A 25,396-nucleotide genomic window follows, 5' to 3' on the forward strand; every position below is an offset into this window, starting at 1 on the left:
TTGACAGCCTTGGGGTAAACTATGTAGAAGATAGGGATGAGATAAAAGTGTGAAAATGATAGTGAGATGAATAAGTGCATAAGGATAGGTTGAGGGAGAGTGGTAATGAAGCTGTAGTGATCTGTGGGAGGTAGTGACATCACTTCTGCTGTAAACTGAATGAGCTTGATCTTCTGACTGCTGTTGGCCCTCTTCTGATCTAATAGTGATAAACAGGGTGGACAGGTAACCATGGGAAAGCGTGTTTTTTTTTTTGGTCAGTGTGCTATTGATAAAGAGGATGACATCCGTGGGTCAAAGCCCCCCACCCCCCCTCCCAAAAAGTCAGCGTCTGTACGTCTTCTGGAAATGACTGGGCGTAATTGTAAAACGTTGAGTGCCATCTGTCGGCCTGGCCTCCCTCCGTCCCTCCCTCCCTCCCTCTGGGGTTGTTGCTCTGTTTTTTTTTCCCCCCGCTGCCGGTTCAGACGCTCAGGGAATCTGAATCTGCAGCTCCTCCTCCTCGTCGTCCGGGTCACTGTGGGCGCCATCTGGATTTTCCGGGCTGAAGCGGGACGAGGCTGAAGATCTCATCTTGCCAAACAGGCCAGGATTCTGCTGACGCCTCAGTCTTAAAACAGAAAGACAGAGAGGAGAACCGGAGTGAGCAGAGTCTAAAAATAACAAAAGATTTCTAACAAGGAATCCGGCGAAACCAGCCCGGTCCAGCAAAGGCAAACGGACATCAAAGGGTCAGGAAAAGACGAAGGAGACTGAGTGGGACGATGGAACACTGTTGTGTAAAAATCGACTCACTGAGTTGAAATGAATTACTGTTTGTGCTTGTTTACATGCAACACAATGAGCTATTACTTGAAAAGAGTTTAAGTATCAGCCACTCAAACCCCCTAAACAACTAATGTGAAAATGACAGTAAACAAACAATGAATAATGCATTTCTAATCACCTCTGTGGCAACTAACGGCAAACAGGGAAACTAAAATGCCAAGCGTTCTATGTACTGACACTCAAACCTGACAAAGAACATTTGCTCTGATAAAGCTAAAGCAGGATTCTGCTTTCAGCCGAGGAAAATCCACATGAAGCACTTTACTGCGTTTAGTAAGAAAAGTTTGAAATGATTTATCACTCGCTTAGGAGGATAGATCTTCATCTTGAATTGATTCATGGTGTCATCAGAGGCACAACACACTTCTCTTGTGTTCATGGCTTTGCTAATGGCACTAATGACCAAGACAAAAAAGCACTTTAATTCCTTAAACCAACCTGCGCTCATTGACTCCCTCTCTGTTTTCACTGCTGGGATGCACACTCACTTTCAGACCGCTTATCTCCTCCTCTTTCTGCTCAGAGGTTTTATTTGTATCTGTCCTGCTACATAAGGACACAAACTTAATCTCACTTAGCTGTGCCATTAGACTGCACCTGCTGACTGAGAAACCAGCTGGGCAAATTTACACCATGTCTATGAGCCGGTGAGCATCCAGTTAAAATAAGGATGTGTATATGATCCCGTGAGTGAGTGAGTGAGTGAGTGAGTGAATGAGTGAATGAATGAATGTGTGGTGAATGACTGGGAGAAAGTGAGAGAGAGAGAGAGAGAGTGAGTGTGTGAGCGAGGAAGAGAGTTAAAGAGAGAGAAAAAAAGAGAGACCTGCAGGTTGCGGCTGGATAATAACACAGGAACATGATAAATTATACAACACCACATATGAAGACTTTTGAACTTGATGTCAAGCTCAGCACGGGGCTGGTACGAAGTATGAGCACTTTTTCTTCTGGCTTTTTAATTACTGCAAAACGCTGAGGTTGAAACAACAAAAGAGATCATAACACAAACAATACCCAAATGTCTTCAGGACATTCCACCAGATTTCTTTTCTGTTACCATGCACTATAACACTACTTTTTTTATTTTAATGTATGTTAGCAGAGACTTTCTGTGCTCAGTTAAGTTTCAGGACTGAGTTTAAGCGTTTACATTTGTCTTCGCAGGGCCTATTAGCTTGGAGACGCAAAGGAAAGGTTAAGCAGACTGGCTTCCTGCTCTCACTGGCAACGCTACATGCCGGATCTGTTCTCTACAAGACTGCCCTGGGACTCGCTGACAGGAAGTGCTCTTCTTTTAATGGTGCTAAATTACTCACTGCTCTGTTCTGACCACTGCAAGGCCGATACAACACTAAAAGCTTTTTGATTGAACCCAAACACTTAGCGAGGTTACCTTTATACAAGTGGCCCTAAAGGTGAAGGAGAGAGAACAAAAGAGAAGAGTGGAGAAGAGATTATGAGAGAAAAGAAAGAGAATAAGAAAGTGTGTGTGTTTGTATGTGTGTGTGTCTGTGTGGTGTGTGTGTGTGTGAGAGAGAGAGAGAGAGAGAGAGAGAGAGAGAGAGAGAGAGAGAATTTCAAACATTTTTGATTCAAGCGTTTAACAATGCCTAAATTACTCATCCATGAGTCACAACTTATTTTAGAATTTTCATCCCCCAAACTAATTACATAACATAACACAATGCAATGCAACACAACGCAATCTCATTCTCTCAATCCATAATGCAAATGACCAAGTTTTAGCCCATTCTTACAGACAGACTCTGAAGAGCAAATGTGAAAAGCTGAGTCACTCACTCTCATTAAAACACATATTCACATTCACACATATACTCACATTAACACATACTCACACTCACATTCGCAAACACACACATTAACACACATACTTACATTAACACATACTTACAGTCGCACATACACTCACATTAACACATACTCACATTAAGACACATACTCACATTAACACATATACTCACATTAACACACATACTCAGATTAACACACATACTCGCAGTCACACACATACTCACATTAACACACATACTCACATTAACACACATACTCACATTAACACATATACTCACATTCACACACACACACACACATTAACACACATACACACATTAACACATACTCACATTAACACACATACTTACAGTCATACATACACTCACATTAACACATGCTCACATTAAAACACATACTCACATTCACACATGCTCACATTAACACACATGCTCACATTAAAACACACACTCACATTAACACATACTCACATTAACACACATACATTAACACAAATACTCACTTTCACACATGCTCACATTAACACACATGCTTACATTAACACACATGCTTACATTAACACACAATCACATTCACACATATACTCACATTAAAACACATATTCACACTCACATTCGCAAACACACACACACACACACTAACACACATACTTACATTAACACATACTTACAGTCGCACATACACTCACATTAACACATACTCACACTAAGACACATACTCACATTAACACATATACTCACATTAACACACATACTCAGATTAACACACATACTCGCAGTCACACACATACTCACATTTACACACATACTCACAGTCACACACATACTCACATTAACACATATACTCACATTCACACACACACACACATTAACACACATACACACATTAACACATACTCACATTAACACACATACTTACAGTCATACATACACTCACATTAACACATGCTCACATTAAAACACATACTCACATTCACACACACTCACATTAACACACATACATTAACACAAATACTCACTTTCACACATGCTCACATTAACACACATGCTTACATTAACACACATGCTTACATTAACACACATAATCACATTCACACATATACTCACATTAACTCATACTCACACTCACATTCGCAAACACACACACACACACATTAACACACATACTTACATTAACACATACTTACAGTCGCACATACACTCACATTAACACATACTCACATTAAGACACATACTCACATTAACACATATACTCACATTAACACACATACTCAGATTAACACACATACTCGCAGTCACACACATACTCACATTTACACACATACTCACAGTCACACACATACTCACATTAACACACATACTCACATTAACACATATACTCACATTAACACACACACACACACATTAACACACATTAACACATACTCACATTCACACATGCTCACATTAACACACATGCTCACATTAAAACACACACTCACATTAACACATACTCACATTAACACAAATACTCACTTTCACACATGCTCACATTAACACACATTCTTACATTAACACACATAATCACATTCATACTTGTGCTCACGTTAACACAGTCACATTAACACATAAACTCACATTAACACACATACTCACATTAATGCACATACTCACATTCACACACATACTCACACGTGTACTCACAATAACACATATACTGGCACTTCCATACAAACTCACATTAACACACACATTCTCACATTCACACATATTCTCACATGAACACCCATACTCACATTAACACACACTCACATTCATATAACACACCTCAGCCTTCTCATGGTCCACCAGCATACGATGTGTCCACTAAACACACACATCTATTTTATCGTACCCCCCCTGAGAGTTGGAGCTTATGGCCGAGCTGTCAGTTTGCAGAAGTGTGCATTAAGTGTGCAGTTGCTAATGCCTAGAGAGAGATAGAGAGCATCACAGAGACATGAAAGCACCACCAACTGCACGGGGCGAGTCTCTTCTCTCACGGCATGAGATGTCAGGATCACCTGACTGCCCTGTCCCTCTCTCAGCAAGTTTTCCTGCATATATAATAACACAAACTACCATTTGTCTTCCACAACCTTTTATTTACTTTCAGTTTCTGAGTTAAGTGCACAAACTTAGTTGCTGAGGGATTCTGTAATTCACCTTTATCCATTGTTACCTGCCTGAGTCATCTTTCCAGGTTGGTCAGTCAAGAAAAGGGGTACATGTGGAAACACAGGCTATTTATTGAGTTCCAAGAGGCAAGGCGGAGGGAAATACCATCTTTAATTACCTGAGGGGACCAAACATCACCCTGTGTTTCCTAATTGTTCTTAATGTGTTTTGCTTTGTTTTCTTTAATGAGATTATTTGTTAAATAACGTTATGTAAATTTCAGTGGATACATTAGTTTAACTATAAACGTATATATTTATATATTAGCCATGCTCCATTGTTTGTCACCCCCTTTGTCTGTTGTTTGGTGCTGACCACCAAACTATATGTATGTGTGTGGGAGCTCCCTGTTTTTTTGGTCCCTGTCTTTTGTTCCTGTTTTTTTGGTCCCTGTCTTTTGCCCCTGTTTAGGGTCCCTGTCTGTTGTCCAGGTGTACCAGAGCACTGGTTATTTATTTTTCCTAAAAGGCTAAACTGGTTTCTGCTGGTTTTAGACCTCTATTAATGGAGGCCAGAGCACACTTTGTTTAGTGGTATAGAATTATTTTGTTTTTCACTTTATTTTGTTTCACTTTCGGTTTCCAAAGTTTAATGGATTTTCTTCTTTTTTTCCCCCACAATGAACTGATGCTTCTTCCAATAAACAGCAAAATTCTGCGCTGCCACTCCTGTCTCTCTGCCCTTCTCTTGGCCCGTCCTTTACACACCTCCAAAAAAACCCAAAAATTAAAGAAGAGCCCCACAGAGATAGCTATGAGCAAATTAAAGATGACAGAGTAAAACGAACAGTGAACCGTGGGATTCTGACAATTTAACCTGGTTAACTTACACACTCTCCTCTCTCATATTTTGCTGGCCCTTATTCTAACTGCTGCTAACGTGCTCAGAGTGCTATGGATCAGAAGCATGAGGGTAGTGTGGGGTGACAGTGTGTTTAGGACTCTGTGTGTGGCAGTCAGGAAAGACCAGGCAGGAGGCTGCTGTTTCCTAATGACAAGGAGCACCTGTCATAGGCCAAACGCACAACTCCTCAACTCACACTAAAGACTCTACTAACCCACCTGGGGCTTTTCCCTCCAAGCTATATTGATTTAGACATCACGTTTACGATTATAGACCTGAGGCAGAGTCAGCGCCGGGGAGAACAGTAGTGACGAAGGAGGAGGGAGAGAGAGAGAGAGAGTGAGGGAGTGAGGGAGAGAGTAAGTGAGAGAGAGAGAGAGAGAGAGAGAGAGAGAGAGTGAGAGAGAGGGAGAGAGAGTGAGAGAGAGAGAGAGGGAGAGATAGAGAGAGAGAGAGAGAGAGAGAGAGAGAAGTTGCATTGGATGGGATACAGAGATGAAAGAATGTTGAGCTTACTGCTTTCACTGGGGAAATAAGCAAACAGTCGCACTAGGGGTGCTCAGTGTTTTAGTGGTGTTTTGAGTATAGCCGAGCTCTCTTACTGTGAGAATAACCAGTCGTTCTGCTTTGGGTTAGTGGGTGCTTTAAAGGGGCTTGAACACTCAAATACTACCTGCATGACTGACAGTTTACCCTGGGAATGTCTTTCACCTGGACTCCTCTGACACAGCACTGTTAAAGATCTCCATTAGAGGGAGATATAAAGCAGGAAGCATAAAAAAAGATGGCATATTCATTACAGTAAATGATTCAGCTGCAAGAAAATTAAAACACCCCCATCCCCTTTAACCTTGGAAATAAATGTGATTATTTCAAACCATATCCATTTGAATTCCATTTAAAGTGGAATGTTTGAACACAGGAGATCAGGGTGGTTTCCCAGACTAACAGTCACTGAAACAAGCATACAGTCCTATGTACAAAATTTGTTCATTTTACAACCCATTTTTAATTTGTTCAGAGTCTTAATTTGGTGTCTTGAAGTCACTTTTGGCCCTAGTTATAATACAATGATTCAAACCATACAAGAAATACCGTTTTTAACCCTGGCCATTTTAACCACAGCTACTTCCAGTCTCACAGGAGTCAGTGAGCTGTGGCCAACAGTTAGAGGAGCCAATTTAAAACTACCTCTCTCTCTCTCTCTCTCTCTCTCTCTGTCCGCTCCTCCAAATCTAGAGTCTGAAATCACCTCATGAAACTCAGTAGCACTGATGTCTACTCTCTGTCTGACAGTTAGCCTGTAACGATGCTTTCCCCCCCCTCATAGCTGTACTGACTGTTACTGAGAGAATATGCAAATATTTGAAAAAGCCTGAAGTCAAAAGAAATGAGAGCTTTTTACCCCCCCCCCCCCCCCCCCCGCATCAATTTGACAACCCTCAACCAGTATCATCCTGTACCAGTTCAGTGTTAATACAACCCTCACCATGACAACCGTGGGTCAGCACTAAGCTCCATCTGTCACATCACCAACCAGGGAAGGACTCCTCCCTTTTTTTCATTGCCTTGACAACGCTGGACCCCGTTCCAACTCTGTAAGAGGTAGAGCTGACTCTCTCCCTCATAGCTCTACAGCACTGGCTACCGATGACTTGGGTCCTTTATTTCAGTACTATGCGTGACCTTTAAAGTTGCCCATCATTCAAACTGTGCTTCCAAACGCCCTATACTGAACTTATTTGAAAATCTGGTTAAGAATTCCAGAATGTACTTTTACAAAAAGCTGTAGATGGAGTCTGAACAAGTGAAAAAGCCAGTGTTTAGTAGACGCCTCTGAAGTCAAGAGGTTATTGCTTCAATGACTATACTCTCTTACTGTGATCACAGTCAGATGACCAAATTACCTGCTACCCCATACGGGCAAACAACTGACCCCGAATCCCTAAAATACAATTCCAATAGGTGTTTCTATCCAGACTCACTTGCCATCACAGAGCTCCTGAAGGCATTTTCATGTTGATACGCCTGTCACTCCACTTTCAAGCTGCGGGGGGCCAGAGCCCAGTACACTGCATGAAGTCTCTCTGTTACTACGGTAACCCACAGCTCAGTAGCACAGGATTGGCTGCAGGGAGGTGCAAGCCAGAACGCACGCGGAATGATAAGGGGAGAGAGGGGGGGAAAAAAAAAAAGCGAGAGAGGGAGCGAGAGACGGAGAGGGAGTGAGTGAAAGAGAGCAAGAGAAACAGAGGGGAAAAGAGAGAAGACTCAGGGAAGGTTTGACAATGTGTAAGCGATTTTACCTTGACTGGAGGTGCTCAAGCTGAACCTGGAGGTTCTCCGTTTGCTCCACCTGCTCATCCAGAGATCTCTGGAGCTTTCGGCTCTGGTTGTGGGCTTCATCCAGCTGAAACACGCGTCCCAAAACAAGGCTTAACGCAAATATCACCACCAAAGAAATTTATTCATATACTGTGTGCACAAACAAACAAACAAACAAACAAACAAATAAATAAATACAGGGAAGCATATTTAGAAAAACCAAAAACTATATGCTATTACCATGCGAGTTCATATGTACATATGTCTTTGCTCTAACCTCATCCTCTGCCTGGCCTAGCTCCTTCTTCAGTTCCTCTACCCTCAGTCGCAGCTTCTTCACCTCAGTCTCATGCTGCTCCACCCGTCTGTTGGCATGGGCCAACTCTGCCATCTTCTCTTGGTACTGCTTCTTTACTTTGGAGTGGACATGGCGCAGGTCTGCCAGCTCCTGAAAGACAAGGGCCAGGAACCTTTACATATTACGAAGTGAGGACGGATTTGAACTGTTTGTCTAAGGCGTCCTCTTGCAACTACGATTACTGTGAAGAATCTATTTTAAGAGATGACAAAATTTCATGTGTTTTATAAGCGAGCCTGGAGGATGGCTGAACTTTTTTTTTTTTACAGTCACAGTAAACATCACACAAACAGACAAAATGCAGCTGACCAGAACAGGATGTGAGAACCTGCAATGTAAATGAATGAATCCCTCCTTTTTAGATGTCAGAGGTCCCTGTGTCTCATTTGCCCTTCTTTTGTATTGAAAGGGGAATGAGGTTTTGTTTAAGTCTTGACCTGGATATCGTGTATTTATACTGTATATTTATCATTGCGCTGTCCTTTAAATGTTCCAGAACCTTCAGGGACAGAAGCCAAACAGGAACGAGGTGTGCTGTCTCTCCAGAGCAAAGGAGCAGTGAGAGCGTGGGGGTGCTTTCGGCTTCACACTGTGGACTAGAGCGTTTGGCCAGACCTGCCTTGATAAGCAATCCTATAATAACCTGACACACAACTGCAGCTACGCCCTACATGCACACGGCAATAAAGCAACCCAGTAAACAACAACCAATATTTTAAGGCATTTTGATGATGACATTATTCATCGCTTCATGAACAAAAGAGCCCACTAACATGTCTGATGAAAACAAAACATAAGCATAAAACATTTCCGTGGGGCTTCATATCTTACTGGGTCAATAAAGACACAAACTGTTATCTTGAAGAAACATTAATATGAAACACAATACCATACAGTGCAGCCCTGTGCAGTAAGCTAATGTTTACACTTGTCAGGAATCACATTTGTCATGGGCTGGATAAAGCTGAAAAGATGGGAGACGAGTCCTTTTATGGCAACCAACTGGACAATAACTTGCTCTGTTACACACGCAAATGAAATAAGAGTCCTTATAGTCAAGATATGGAGAGAAACAAAGACATGCAAACCACAGAGTGGGGGATGGGAGGAGAGAGGGGGAGAGAGAGAGAGAGAGTGAAAGAGAGAGAGAGTGTCAGTGAGAGTCTATTAATAATTTAGGAAGATAATCAAGAGGCCAGACAAAGCTCATGCTCTGCCGGGGCAGCCAGATCTGTGTGTATGTGTGTGTGTGTGTGTGTGTGTGTGTGTGTGTGTATGTGTGTGTGTGTGTGTATTCTGTCTGTCACAACTGTAGCCCATCACAAACACAAGACACAACACGCCAGAGTTTAAGTGTTATCTGGAGAAAGAATGTTCCGTGGTGCTCTCTGTTCATTTTTGGGTCACATGAAACGAGGACATGATCTATTTCTGTTTGACTGTGAGACACACAACACTGTTAACCTGAGAACTGGGGAAAAGTAGTCTGTACGTGGAATTCATCTGTGAACTGGGCACCCAGGGGACACGGACAACTGAGGATACAAACGGAGAAGAATTATGAGAAAATGTTTTTCCTGGTGATTTACTTTATTGTCTTGGCAAGACCGTGTTTAAGGCTATTAATGTTGATGAGTTTGGTACTTTATCTTGTTCATGTATTTATTTTCTATTCACTCTGAATGACCATCACCACACAGACATGAACTCTGTTGGCAGTCAAATGTTCATTAAATACTCTTAAATTCAAGGAATGCACCACAACACCAGACACTAAAATGGAATAAGACAATACTGATGGACTGGACAGATGACAAAGGACAAGAAGAAAGCTTAATGAACAAAGTTACTGGGCATGAACCAAAAAGTAATCTGTGGTATTAAAAATATGGATATGATGAAAGACGCAGCATTAAATATATGGAAAGGTCATGAGTGACTTTATGATATCAGATGAAAATAGAGACTTTTAAAAGGAGATACACTGCTCGTGAACAAGGAATGTCAGAATGCATAAAGGAGTCTAAGCAAAACTGGCATGAGATGAAAAAGCCGGTTAACTAATCCATCCAACTTGGAAATGCAACAGACCTCTGTGGTAGAAGATTTAAATTTTCATCCGGAGGCAGTTTGGGTCCTTCAGTGAGACTGTTTTGATAAAGAGCGTATAGAGGAACTCCAGGAAAGAGTGAACTACATGAATAAAACATGACAGGGCCTAATGAATGATCCATGATAGTAAAGAACATCACTCCACCACAGACGCACACACATCCACACCAACAAATACACCACACATACATTACATTCAGAGACATAAACACATAAATATAAACTAACATAATTGGCAGACAATGACATGGGTTAGACACACACAGAGACCAAAAGATGGACAGAGAAACATTAACAAACACAAATGCCAAGATGAACAGGAGAGGAGAGACAGAGGGGGAGGTATAGCCGGGCTATTCTGGGGGGACTGTCACGCGAGGCTGACTGTTAAATGTTTCTCCTTGACTGGGTCTCAGACCCTGAAGTCTGGCGCAACATCTGCCTGACTGACTCAAACAAAGACATGTACCACTACCAGCCACCACATGTGTATCTACTGCACTGAAACACACAGGCAAGGTTACAAACCTTTCTCTAGATGGATTTAGAAACATGTATTTGTGCACTGTGCACACACACACACACACACACACACACACACACACACACACACACACACATATATATATATATATATATATATACACACACACACACACACGATAGTAAACACACACACACAAACAGACAAAAATAAAGTATACACATGTTATACACATACCCTGAATATCTCTTGGAGAGAACAGTAAACGTTTACACTAAACTATACATTTTACCCATGTACCCTGAGACCGTTCACAGACTCTGACTCTCACTTTCACACTGCAGGAGCGCCGCTGCAGCCTGGGCCTACATAAACTCTAACGAGACAGTCTAACGAGAGTCGGCTCTGGGGGGGGGATGGGTGCTCAATCGATGGAAAACTGGGGATGTGGGAGCCAGCGGGAGCTGTAATGGTTTCTCTGTGAGCTTACGCCTTTATAATCGTATTTCAGCTGACAGCCACTGAGTGTGTTGATTCACTTTCACTCTCCACCACAGTTCAGCTCTAAGACTGGCCCCTAGGGCGACTGCTAAACAACATCAGCTGAAAATTTCATACAAAAAAAAAAAAGGACTTTATACAAAATATGAATGAAGTGCAAAAGAGGGAGGAAGGCTCATGAATCTCTCTGTGAAATTCCAGTTCGAATTTCAATTTTCAATAACCATGACCTTAAGCCTCATTGGACTCCCTGCATCTCTGAATTCAATACTCTGTCATGAAATGCAACCTTCACTAAATATACAGTGCCCAGAGGGCTGGACTAACAGAGACGTAGGCACAGGCACCCAGGAACCATGGCCATGACTTGTGCTGACCCTAAGATGGAAAGCCATGTTCAGTAGCAGTAATTGGTGGAGCAGGTGCGTTGCCACGGGGTTGCCCACGGCAATGGCTGAAGTTAATCTCCTTCAGATTTCCATTAGGCAGGAAGGTGTTTGTTTTGTTTACACACACACACACACACACACACACACACACTACAATAAATATCACTGTAACCTCTTTTACCTGCACCCTCTTTCTCTTCAGTCATCTAATCTTCCCAGTGCCCCTCCCCTTTCCCCTCTGTGTAACCTCTATTATTTCATTGCCATTTCACTGTCTAGAGGGTCTAGTCCTCAATATCTTTATCATTCACTTATATACTTCTTCCTCTTGCAAATTTGCATATCTATGATAAACACTCACTGCCTCTTTTCACTCAGCATCTCTGGCTTTTGTCATCTCATCACACTCTCTCCATTTTTTGTTTAGCTCCCTGCCCCTTCCATTACCCTTCATTTTACCAGTTAAGTCCAGCCTCCCTGCTCCCTAATAATGCACTAATTCTTCCTGGACCAATGCACCCATATTCATCTTTGAGACATATTTCAGAGTAGTGGTAACAAACACTTATTTGGATCTATGGTGGCCTCCTGGATATCCACTTATGTTCCCATTTTCTCTTTTCTGTGCTCTCTACTTAGTCTTAATACATATGCATGCATGTGTTCAGCACAACAACCTTTCCTGAAAAGTGAAACTGTCATTTCAATCAAATTTCACTTTGATTAAGTAAGATGCTGCCTTAGACAGCAATGAAAGTTTCTTATTTTGTGATAATTGTTTCTATTAATAACTCTACCTATTCTAAAAGCATTTAGATTCTATTCACTGAACCGCTCCAGTACATTTCAACAAGTCAATTATGTCGTTTATTAGGGCTCTCTCTCTCTCCCTCTCTCTCACAAACACACACAGACACACTGACATAGGCACACATACACATGCGCGCGCGCACGCACACACAGACACACACAGATGCATTTGTACCTTTGGGTCGGACATGAACTCTGGATCAACAAGAATGGCATATTGTAATGACTTGCTAACTGGGGCACAACCTCATGTGTCATAAATAACCCATTCCAGCAGGCACTAATGGAGTCATTTACACTGTTGGCTTCCTGCAGCTAAAACTGCCCTGTAGACTGAAGTGTGATTGGTGGAGACCAGTGAATGATGTGCGGATGGACCCGCTCATTCAGGTAAACAACTCAAGGTTACTAGATGTAGCGCTACACATAGTGATATCACTACAAACAAACATGCTCACACACATGCGCTTGCATATGTGGCCCCGTGAGAAATGTGCATATGTTATTTTGTTCACATGTAGTGATGTACTGGTATAGTTTTCCAAGCTCTTGTGTTAAAAATACAGACAAATCAATTGTAAACGGCATTAATGTGTTTGTGATTAATTAACCAGCCACTGACATTGTTAATGGGGCACATCCTTGGTTTTCATGATATCTGTCATAACCAGAATGTGCTGTCTTGGATTCAGGATCTACTCCTACATGTCAAACATAGCTCTTCAGAGACAGGCTCTAGTTCTCATGAAGGTACTTAAGGCTAACACTAGAGGTATATTCAGTCCAGTGGTGCACTCAGACCTAAAACACTCCCCATAAGTACCTGTAATGGTTACACAACTGACCAATAACAACACAGTTTACCAAAACAATCACACAAATCTTGACCGATTACAGAGAACCTAGAGCTGGCTGACCATCTTTTCCAAAGTAAGACATTTCCCCCTTACTCTTCATGGGATGGGGGAAAATTCTCTAAAGGCAAACTGTTTTAGCACACAATTTGGTTCCCCTTTAAGAGAAGGGGGGGGGGGGGGGAGTGAGTCAGAAACATGGGAAGAGGAAACAGGGAGAGAAAAATCTGCAAAGGGTCCACCCTCAGAGGAAACAGCAGGTTGCATGATAAATCTGGAGAGGAGCAAATGTGAATCTGAGATATGAGATAACCCATTTACCAGTATGAAACCCGTAAGCCAGCATGAAATATCAGCAAGATAAGACAGCTCATGCACGCATATACACACGCACACACACAAATGCACATATAAACAAACACACAAACCCAAACACATCTGCACTAACATGTATGCGACACTAAGCAAAAGGCAAAAGCCTGGCAAAGGCCCATGGCTCCTCTTGACTACGCTCCACTGAACATGCTAGGGCCCTCCAGTTAGGTCAAGCAGATGAGAGCTGAATAGGGCCTCATTAATCACTGTGATTGGTGACTGGTCAAGCCTGTCTCCATGGGAGGGGCTGCTGACATCTGCATGGCTGAGCTGGCAGCAGGAGAGATGGTCAAGGAAGTTTGGATTTTAACAGAGAAAGTGAGAAAGAGAAAGATGGAGACAGGCAGAGAGTGAGTGATGGAGAGAGACAGAGTGAATGAGATATTCCCTTTGCTGCCATGGTACCTCTGTGGGGAGAGAGCGAGAGGTATAAAAACACAGATTGAACCTGACCTTCTGAAGGATAGACACCTGTCTTTTTGATGTGTTAAGAAGATGGGCTCTGCTTCTGGTTCAAAGCAACTCAACTCTAGACTGAACAAACCCCAGTGGAATAAAAGAATATTCTGTCTGGAACAGCACACACACCCGCATGGAAACCAGTCGCAACAACTGAATAAGGACACACTTGCAAACCTGTACATACGCAGCTCTGAACAAGAGAGGTTACTCTCATTGTACCATTAGTCTCTGTGGGAGGTATATGGCCAAACAAAGCTGTCTTTTCTTCCATGATAAAAAAACAACAACAACAAAGAATAAAAAAGGAAAGAGACAGTCATATCTTCGCCGGGCGGTGTTACCATGAGTTTCTGACTCTTTCCCTTTTGATGTGTGTAATACTCCATGACGCCCTGCTGACCTGCAGCTGTGTGGAAAGCCATGGTAGAGTCCGTGTTGCTGCTTGGGGCTGAGAGACAGCAGCAGGAACCTCTGAGCTTTGGCTGGTTCCATCCAGCTTGTCTATATCAACTGCCTGCACCTGTAGGCCAAAGCCACCCGTCCCCCAGGGCTCATACACGACTGATGCTGTTATCAGACCTTTTCCTGATGGATGGTGTGCTGGGATGAGTGATGAAATGCTGTGTCGCATACAATGTGTACCGTGCAAATGGGACGCACCACACGGCACACCTGCTCCCTCACTTCCTTTTCTAGTTCTCTCTCTCTCTCTTTCGGTCTTTCAGACACACACACACACACACACACACACACACACACACTCACACACACACACACACACACACACACACACACACACACACACACACACTGTGGGTATACATTCAGATGTTGTAAAACTGGGCATGATATCAGACTAACTATCTCCATAATGGAGGGATTCAGCTCTTGGAGAGCACGTTCCACACTCCCACCTGCACACGTCACACACACAGACAGACTTTACACATGACTCTGACACAAGCCTGGGGAACCAACCACACAACCACAGTGGTCCATGTCACACTGCTTGTGTAAATCATTTATCGCTCACTTCTCCCTCTTTCAGAACAGAAAAGGAGAACTAGAGGTTGTGAAAACTGTTAAGGCAAATGAAGAGAAAGACAAATACCTTATATTGACTTACAGTTATCAAAGCTGCTTTGAGAAAACGTTAATGTCAGAGACAAGATTCAAAATCATTTGCATTAAATGTACTGCTACATAAGATAAGAATCGCTCTCATTTCAGACAGTGGAAGGAGAACCTAGATACCCAGATTTCTAGGCACCGATCATCTAAAATGCAGATCCTGTGCGAGGTGGTTTTAATAGACGGTTTTAATTCTGCATTACTTTGAATGATGTTGATTAGTCTGGGGAATCAACAGCCCACTATTAGCATTACTTATTCATGTAGAACAGAAATGTTTGACCAGCATGAATAATGTTGGCCACACAAGCTCTGAAATTATACAAACCACCTCAAAAATGAAAACTCCAGCCATGGACTCCATTGTACTCTTTTTCTGCTTATTATTTTAAGACTCAATTCACAAATCATATATTTTTGTACTATTTGCTTTAGAGAAAGATATATCTAAGACATATATGAGATATATCACCATGTTCACTTCCAAAGAAAACCATTTTTGACTGTAAATTGTTGTAGTAATTGTTTTGCTATCCACAAATAGAGAAGCAAAACCCTTGAACACACAATTTGAAACCAAAAGGACCCAATCAATATCTCTGTAGTTTTCATATGAATAAGCTATCCAAACACACACACACACACACACAAGCACACTCAGTCACACATACACATATTCACACAGACACACACAGAAAAAGCAGTCACACAGTTCCATTCCCCAGCTTTCCCTCATGCTGGCTGAATAGCTACGCGACAGAGGACATCAATCTTGGCCTTGGCCGTTGGACTGCTGGAGAGTGCTGGCCGGGTAGGGGGATATGATTTTGGCATCAATCACACTTTATTCTTTGTCTGTGACGTTGCGTTGTCTTCATCGCACGCCGTGTTTCTCTTGCCCTGTCCTCATCGATCCGTTCTTCTCAACAGCTCCCAGAAAGCCCATCAATCTCCCGCTGTTTCTGAGGCTATGGCCCAAACCATCGCAACACAACCAATCGCAGAAACCTTCTCGTGTGGACGGGTGAAACGCGCGCGAGTGCACGCTTGCGCTCGTCTGCACACACATGCGACCGTTAAAGCGTTACAGCAAACATACCAAAACCCTTTTCCACTCTCAGGCCTCTCAAGCTTAGCTCTCACAATGCATATATTTAACTCTCCCAGTATTCTCAAGATTTTCTCCTCTTACTATTGCTCTTTTCAATTATTTCAATCCATGTCAGCGACTCTTTCCTTACCTTTCTTAAAAATCTGTCTGCTCTTCATTTTTTATTCTCTCTCCACTCCCAATTATCCTCTCCCTCACTCCATCTCTCTCTCTTTTACACTCACCAGCTCTCCCTGTTCTTCTCTTTCTTTCCTCCCTCAGTGTGTGGAGGGGAAGTAAAGGAGTGAGTGAGTGAATGAATGAGTGAGTGATTTACAGAAGAAGCACAAATAGTGCTTTAACACCACTCTATAAATCTCAGCCTGCACTCCAGAATGGTGCTCAGAGAGGACCAACACGCGGTGTTAAGACTCCTTCACCCAGGCTTTTAATAGTACCTCACAGACATAGCTGGGCTTGTGGATTACGTGGCCACAAAGATGAGGGAGAGGATGATAGATACTGCAGGAGAGAAAAAGAGGTAAGTACAGGACAAGAGAAAGAGTAAGAGAACAAACATCTGATGAAAGTGGGAAAGAATCTGTGTAATTGAAATGGCAGATGGGGGGAAAAAAGTTCCTAGGTTCCTCTTCTCTGAGTTCCCCTTCTCGCTAGTATGCATATAAATACTGGTTATAATACTAAAAAAAACAAAAAAAAACAAAACAATGAAAAGCTGTAAATAAAACCCCTCTTATGACCAATACACTGCAAAAAGCCTTCCTACAGACAACACTGCAACTGGGGAAAACCTGTTTTACGAGCACGAGGAAGGAAAGAGCAGAGGTATTGATGTTAACGATCATATTAACTACCTGCTCACAGCGCAGACACAATGTAATCTGAGGCAAGCGCTGAGCTCCGTGTCCTGATAAGTTGAGCCATGACCTCTTAGTGAAACTGTTAGTGCTGCGCAGTGGAAGCGGCACAAGGACACCAGGCACTTGAAGACAGATCGTGCAGTCGGTGATGGATAAGGCCTCTCAATCTCAATGACACAGACTGAATTATAGGTGGCCTGGGGTAATTGGGTCCTTTGGCAGCGCGACACTCTGCACGCCATTTGGGTGAATTTGAATTTAAGATGTGAAGGTTCTCCTTGGCTGTTTCCATTTCCACTTAATTCTCTGTCCTTTGCACTGTACCCATGTCTTAAATTACAGAGTGGGGCTGTTCTGAGCATATAGTGTACCTAGTTGAGTATACCATACTGAGTAGCTAGTTTTGATTGGTCCTTAGGTGAGTTCTGTGAAATTCAGCCGAGCATTTGGAAGTGTGGGTATGGGGTCTGCTCAGTGTTTGGACAGGTGATTGTGAAGTCAGTTATGCATTCAGCCAGGTGACTAGGAAGTGAATTGTGCGATTATGAGGCCAATGTGAGGTCGTTTGATTGTGAGGTCAGCTGATGGTGAGGTCATTTGATTGTGAGGTCAGTTGCGCAATTTATGGAGATCATTACGAAATAAGGTGATTGTGAAGATAACTCTTGTTTCCAGTCACTTGAAGTTCAGCTTGTTCAGGTGGGCATTGAGTTTGGTGGTGTGCTTGTTCGGGAGTGAGTACACTACGTGTCCACCTGGCTCACCTTGTTTCTTTCAAACAGTTCACTCTGGATGGTCTTGAGATCTGTGTCCAGGGCGCTGGCTGCCTGCCTACGCTTACGGGCCAGCTGCTCCTCCAGGTCCTCCATCTGTGCGCGCAGTTTCTTATTGTCTCTCTCCAGAGCCAGCTTCTCCGTCTCCAGCCTCTCCCGACGACCCCACTCCGCAGCGTTCTCCACCTGCAGGCGCTCCATCTGCACCAGCCCCACAAGCCACAGGCCAGCCAGAGAACATGAGCGAGAGAAAGAAAGACAGGAAAAAAGACGGTGAGAAAGAGTGAAAGAAGGAGTGAAAAAGTTAGAGCAGAAAGGCTGAGAAACTAAACCGAAATGAAACTCTAAACCAACCACTCGGGAGAAATGTACTGTTCTTATCGTCCGATAGGGAATGTTATGCTGCTTCATAACAACAGATGCCTGGGAAAAAAAAAAAAGACTACCTCGATCCAATGGTATAGAACAATTTAAAGCATGAGAGGAGGAACTAAAGGACGTTCCAGTAAGAGCGTGATGCTTCTGAAACAAGTCTAACGGGAAGACATCCTGCAGAGACCTTTTACAAGTGGAGGACTGCTTCACTAGCGTTTTATGAGTTCTCTTCAGATAGCTCAGACATAAAGCATGCACACGGCGTAAGCTCGGTCCTAATTCCCGAGTCAGCGTGGTGCGAACAGCTCAGCTCCTGGAGGGGGAGCTATGGCTGTGCAGTGTTGCTGAACTGTCAGGGCTGGGGAATTTCTGGATGCTACAACATGGCCCTTTGAAAAAGCCCAAGGGCCAGCGGAGCTCTTAAAAGAACACATCAAAGAGGACGCTAAACCAAACAGTGTGGCCGCCCAAGCGTGATGGTCTGACTGATACTGCGAGAGGAATTAGTGGGCAGAGAGTGAGAGAGGATCCAATGCATAATTTAACTGGATGGGCTGTGGCAAAGTAAGAACTTGGATAAAATTCTGAAAAGCTGGACATGTGGTTTTGAATTTATTCTGAGTTAAGGGTATCTCCTAAGCTAATTCAGTTATATGCAAATGAACAGCAGCGCTCCACCAGGCAGGAGCAGCGCCTGTATGGACTGGTCACGTGCAGATGTCTGTCGTAGGAGCAGCGGGTGGGGAAACTGTGAGTCACCTCTGCCCGTAGCTCTGCCAGTTTCTTGTCCATGGTGGTGCGGGCTCCCAGTTCATCCTCCAGGTCCTCTGACATGCGACCCAGCTCATCCTGATGCATCTCCTTCAGGAGGTTCAGCTGAAAATAAATAAATAAATAAATAAATAAATAGAATCACGGTTACAGATGTTTGCTGTAGCACAGTATAAAATACTCTTATTTTAAAATATACTGAACAGTCAAAATGTAATCATTTTGTGCACATTTCACTGTTAGAATGATAAAGAACTGTGGAGTGCTTAACAGGTTGGAGGTTAGAAGAGGTCTTGTGGATGTTCTGGATACATGGCGAGTAACTCAACAGTTTTCCAACAGCTCTGATAATGAGAGAGTGAGAAGCTTTATGGTGATTGTATAGTCTCTCCACAGAGGCTCTCACCTCTTCCATGCTCAGCCTGCCTCAGTACTTAACATGCACTGCAGGCTTTGTGCTCGCACAGCTGGGCCCGGCACGGGCGTTTCATCCATTTCACCACTAAATTTCCCTTCTCCTCCTCTGAGGCAAAGATGCTCTTACCTTCACTGTCCTGCCTACACTCCCCTCTCTCTCTCTTTTTTCATCAGCCATCCTCCTATCACCTCTCCTACAACTCGCCCCACCCTACCAGGCCATCGCAATCATCCCTCACTCATTTCCACTCAGTCACAGTCAATTTCTCAATGATGCATCTCATTCACAAAACAGCAATTCAGTTCAAAGGGCTTTTGACTGTAAAGTATTTGTGTGTGTGTGCGTGTGTGTATGTGGGGGTGTGTTTTATTTTACAAAAGGAATCACACATGAATTTATTGTGAACGACACCAATGTCAATAAAATACACACTGTACACTTTCTCTTCAACCTCCAACGATCATAAAATGACCAATGGCCAGATATCTGTGCTCACTAACCCTCGTGTTGGGGTAAGATGACAGCAAAATATCCTTCATTGGACACAGAGTGCCCCCTGGTGGTCATACATGGGTGTCACTTGGTGCAGAGTTCATCTGATATCAATCACAGCAGGAGCGACTGAGTGTTGGAGATGTCTGTAAGACTGTAATCAGCCAAGAACAGTGTCAGTGACACTGATCAACTATTAGTGACTGCAGCCAGGAGGACCTTCCTCACGCCCATAAACACGACCACGCCTACACACAGGTTCCTCCTAAGAGGAGACCATAAGACTCTTGTCTCCACCATTATTTCACAAGCTGCCTTCAAGTGTACCACTTGTGGGTATATGACTGATCTTTTCAATCTGAAGGGAGAAATCGCATACAAAAATGTAACTTTAGTTACCATGATTTCTCAACTCTAAGGTTACTAATCTCTTAAAATGTTACTGCTCTCAACCTTACTCAGGTTGCAGGCAATCATTAGTGCCCTCTTAAAAATCTTGTCTTACAGCAAACAAGCTTTGGCTCTTTTAATGTCATTTGTCTAAGGCCTATGAATGACTGGCCCTGGAAAACGCCATGACCCTTTCCCATGACCCTGAGCTCATGTATCTTTATGAAGAATCTATACTGAGGCTTTTGAAAGTGGGTAAAAGAAAGAGGGGAAAAAAAGAACAGTCTTAAGAGAACTGGTAGAGGGCCAGTGACTGGAGCTTGTCTTAAGTTATCATTCTGAGGACAGAATGAACTTCAAACCCGCCTCACACCCAAACCAATGGCTTTTAATGAGAGCAGTTCTCACCTGTTTCAGGGCCTCTTGTTTACTTTTGTTCAACTCCTCATATTTAAGTTTCCACTGGCTTAATTCCGCCTCCAGCTTCTCAATGTTCTTACTAAGTGCATGTTTGTCCCTGAAACGAAGAGCAGATTATAATGATATAACAATTCAGTCAAAATAACAGCGCTGTACAGCTTCAGTGAGTAAATACATTGCTTAGAGCATTATAGAACATTATAGAACATTCTGATGGTTCTCTCACCTATGGTTTAATTAAAACTAAATGATCAGTAAAACGAGAGGCCCACTGCTGATGCACCATATTAAAGAGGCTGCTAACCTCAGCTGTACCTTAAGAGCAAAACATCTCCTCAGTTTACTTTATTTTATGAGCCCAACCTTCATTTTCCTCCCCTTATTTCTCTCTCTTCAAAAATACACTGACCTTTGAATTTGGCAGGCACTGGAGGCAGAGTGAAAGCTAGAAATAATGGCATAAGGATGCAGACTGCTTCAAGCAAAGCCATTTTACTATTTTTCCTTTCTTCTTTTGTTTTTTGTTTTTTAAGAACGCCTCTGTGGTCTGTTTCCTGAATGCCCCTCACAAACTGATCATGATGTCACATCGTACTTCTTTGAAATGGCAAGCAAGAATTTCTTCACTGATTGTCAGATGACTTAAATAAGCATGGTTTCCGCTTTCAGAGCCGAGTGGAGATATCTCCGCGTGAAACAAAATTTCCGTCAGCAGATTCTGCAGCCTGTTATGTTCATATTAGTCCCTAATTCTGTGTGTGTGTTTAATTAAATAGGCATCAGGATTTCATTTTATCCTGTTCCAGGGAGCCCAACCATAATCAAAGACATTTGTCACTTTACGTCAACATTATCAGCAGTGAATGGAAAGCGTCAGGGGCAGGGACACAGGGATGTAATGACACTGTAATGCACTGAGCACCCTGAAGCCAATATCAATGCTCCATGTCACGGAACAGGAGTACAAAATAGTTCCATCAGTTGCAATTACATTTCTGGTTCAGTTCAAGATGCCAGAATGCCACTTTAGATTTTAAGTTTTTGTAGCATGTTTGAATCTGAAGTACATATCAGACTTCTGCTTCTATCCACAATGACAAAGCATCTCAGCTACTTAACGTCACTCAGGCAGTCTTTAGTTTTCAGGGCATTACATTATTTGATACTTAATGTGTAGGCCCAAAAATTGTTTTCAGCACATTCTGTCACTTCTCCAGAAGGTTCATTTGAAAATGGAAACCCTGAATAAAGATATTAGTTTGACACAACGTTGATTATGAATGCCTATTCATACAGAGGAACAGAAATGCTACGCGTCCCCTATGTCCTTACTCGCGCTCCTTCAGCAAGACTTTCTGGGATTCGTCCAAGCGGAGCTGAAGGGCGTTGACCTTACTGGAGTCCTCCTCCAGAGAGGCCAGATCATCCCATAGCAGCCGACTGCGGTCCTGGCGACTGAGGGCTGAACGCAGGCTGCTGGCACTGCGAGAGTCCCAGGAGTCTGGACCCTCGGCTTTGGCCTTTAGAAGAGCATCAAAGAGCTCAAGCTCCTGAGAAGCACAGAACAGAGCAACAGCAGAGAGGGAGAGAAAGAGAGAGAGAGCAGAGAGAGAGAGAGAGAGAGAGAGAGAGAGAGGTGTAGCAATACAGATGAGAAGAGAACATCCACACACAGAGTACAGATATACTTCATAAACTAAATTTCTTCCTTAATTTCACATCTCATGCAATTACTGTCACTGAAATTGTTTACTCCCTGTATAATTACCATAAACACAGAATAACACAACTAACCTTCAACACAAGTTACATAATCCTTGTAGCTAAACATTTACATAGCTATTTTCACTCATCTTGTAGAGGTATGAGGTGCTGGACAAAAGAGACAGAAATCAGGCCTCTTATTTACTTTTCCTTAATTACATCTAAACCTAGACACTAACATTTCTATAACACTCGCATAACATTTGTCATACTTCCTTAACTCGTCATTTCAAATCGACAAGAAAAAAAAAAGAATTTACTAGTCCTTTCAAGCACAAATCCTTTTCATTAGAGCAGGGATTATATATCAAAGCGCATACCCAAGGAGGAAGACGGAGGACACTGCCAATTTCCTGAGGTTGCATGAACCTTCAATAAACATTAGGGTTACAGAAACACAAATACAATAACAAGTTCCTACCACAAGAGGGACCCAGAGGCATGCATTTGCACTTGACCGACCCAAGGTTTCACATGTGGAAGTACTCAGCATGCCTGTGGGTGTTGAGCCAGATATGGAGTGGCAGGAAATGGGACAGAATCAAACAAGGCTTTGAATCAGGCTATGCTAGCAGTGCTGTTTACTTTGAAAATAATTCTGAATTGGCCTTGTATGAGCTGTAGTCTGAGAAATTGTTGCTGACCTCAAAACTAAAACGTTGTCCTGTGGAGGTGCACAGGCATACCTTCCGTCCACACTGACTGTGCCTCATAGCAAACATTTGCATTCACTTGCAACCACAAACTGTTCTGCTCAAGCACAGACACTGCCCCCACCTCCGAAAAACAGAATGGGAAGAGACAGGGGTCACTCGTGCCCCAGGCCCACTGGAATTCCATTAGAACATTTGGTCTCCAGGGGGCGATTAAAAGCACACTACATGAAAGAAGGTGTTCTGAGTTTCAGGCATTATGCACTGTGTGCGAAGGAACATAAGCAGACATGTGTCTTAGTATGAGGTTTCTTTTATCTTCTCCTTTCTCTGCTTCGTTTTTCGTGTACCATAGTTAATGTGGTTTACTGTGAGCGGAGTAATGTCTAGCCTTTCTGTCTGGTTCTCCTAACTCTGTCTTTGAGTCTAGCGTTTGACCTACCTTTTGTCTCTCTGGTCTCTCTGTGCTCACATCTCTCACAGGCTCTTGTTCTGGAGACCCTGGTCCCTCCCTCGCCCTCTCCTCCTCCTGGCTCTGTTGCTTGCCGTCTGATGCCGTGGGTTGAGAGGGCGAGGAGGACGCTGTTGACGAAGAGGAGGGTGGGGCTGAGGTTAGCGCGTTGGCCGGGGAGGTCTGGTCCGCTCGGAGACGCTGGGCCTCCATTCGGAGCTGTTCGTTCTCTGAGGCCAGCTCCTGACGTTCGCGTCGTACTCCCGTCAGCTCCTTGGTGAGCGCGTCCAGGCGCTGCCGCAGTTGCCGAACCTCGTCCCTCGCTCTGTTGCGCTCAGCGCGTACTTTACTCCACTTCTCGCGCCAGTTGGCGGTGCAGTCGGACCACCAGCGCATGGTCTTCTCCATCTGAGCCGCGCGAGCGCGCGCCTCCTCCAGCTCCCGCAGCCGCAGCTCCTCGCGGCTTTCCCAGTCGCCTCCGGCGCTCTCGCACCCCAGACCAGGAGAGAGCAGCAACGGGGGGCTGGAGCTTGGCGTGCCCCCTGTGGGGCTGGGTGTGTGTGTCAGGCTGTCCGGGGACCTCACCCGGTCCGGCCCCAGTCCCAGGCCACACAGCAGGCCTGACCCTGACTTGGTGGCCTCGGCAACATGAGGGCTGGGCGTGTGGTTCATCATAGAGCCAATGATGAGTCCGAAAACACCAGAAGCGAAGAAACGATGTGACCAAATCAGGAGTTCATGATTCTCGTCCACGTCAGGAGTCCATGATCCACTTCCTGAGGAGGAAGAATGTTAATAGAATTAGTGTCAAATCAGATTAGTGGCATTTTTTTTTTTTTTTTTTCAGAAAGAACTTTCATGTGAATAGTTGTGCGCAAGAGTATTTCAATATAATTTTATGACTCAGATACATTTTACTCACTCTATAACCCAATGCTAATCTGGGCGCATTCAAAAGCAACCAAAACAACACCACCACCACCACAAACAACAACAACAAACACATGTTCCATCAATCTCTCCCACAGTTAAATCAACAAACACACTTTTCAAACATCCTCTTTCACAGTGGCATAGCAATTCTCTTCCTCTACGTCCACAGTGCTCCATCAAGGTCCTAAGGAAACCTAGCAGTTTAAAGGCAGTATGTTAGATTAAGATTGGAATATAATCCTCCTGAAACACAGAAAACCAAGGGGGTATTCCAGAAAGTGGGTTTAGTGAAAACTTAAGAGTTATTATCTCAGAGTAAGTAGTAAACCTCCTAATAGAAGAGCCCTGTGGCTTTGTTTTGCTAGGGGAATGAATCCATAGGGCTATTCTATTAGGAGAGTTACTACTTATTCTAAGTTAACTGACTCTGAGTTTTTACTAAACATGCTTTCTGGAATACCCCCACAGGAGGAGAAATGCCCAACCATTCTCAGGCTCTAACA

At 43.4% G+C, this 25,396-nt stretch overlaps 1 protein-coding gene across 1 annotated transcript; it reads right to left on the minus strand.

The window, feature by feature from the left end:
• Positions 1 to 471: 471 nt before the first annotated feature.
• On the minus strand, positions 472 to 24,632 carry ccdc102a (coiled-coil domain containing 102A). The gene is made up of 8 exons (XM_030766637.1): positions 23,952 to 24,632; positions 22,425 to 22,642; positions 21,081 to 21,189; positions 19,361 to 19,477; positions 18,218 to 18,427; positions 8,284 to 8,454; positions 7,988 to 8,091; positions 472 to 610 (listed from the first exon to the last, which is right to left on the minus strand). Exons 1-8 carry the CDS (start codon positions 24,630 to 24,632, stop codon positions 472 to 474), a joined length of 1,749 nt encoding a protein of 582 aa, XP_030622497.1.
• Between the last annotated feature and the right edge of the window lie 764 nt (positions 24,633 to 25,396).

Source organism: Chanos chanos, chromosome 2 (genome assembly GCF_902362185.1).
Source record: "Chanos chanos chromosome 2, fChaCha1.1, whole genome shotgun sequence".
In the NCBI taxonomy this organism is placed as follows: Eukaryota; Metazoa; Chordata; class Actinopteri; order Gonorynchiformes; family Chanidae; genus Chanos; species Chanos chanos.

What these genes read in the sequence shown, in the direction of transcription:
- ccdc102a (XM_030766637.1), bottom strand. Translation starts at nt 24,632, where the DNA reads ATGAACCACACGCCCAGCCCTCATGTTGCCGAGGCCACCAAGTCAGGG. An exon ending in GTCTTGCTGAAGGAGCGCGA is followed by an intron (nt 21,190 to 22,424) that starts GTAAGGACATAG and finishes TCTTCGTTTCAG; the next exon opens with GGACAAACATGCACTTAGTA. An exon ending in TAGGCCAGGCAGAGGATGAG is followed by an intron (nt 8,092 to 8,283) that starts GTTAGAGCAAAG and finishes CGCGTGTTTCAG; the next exon opens with CTGGATGAAGCCCACAACCA.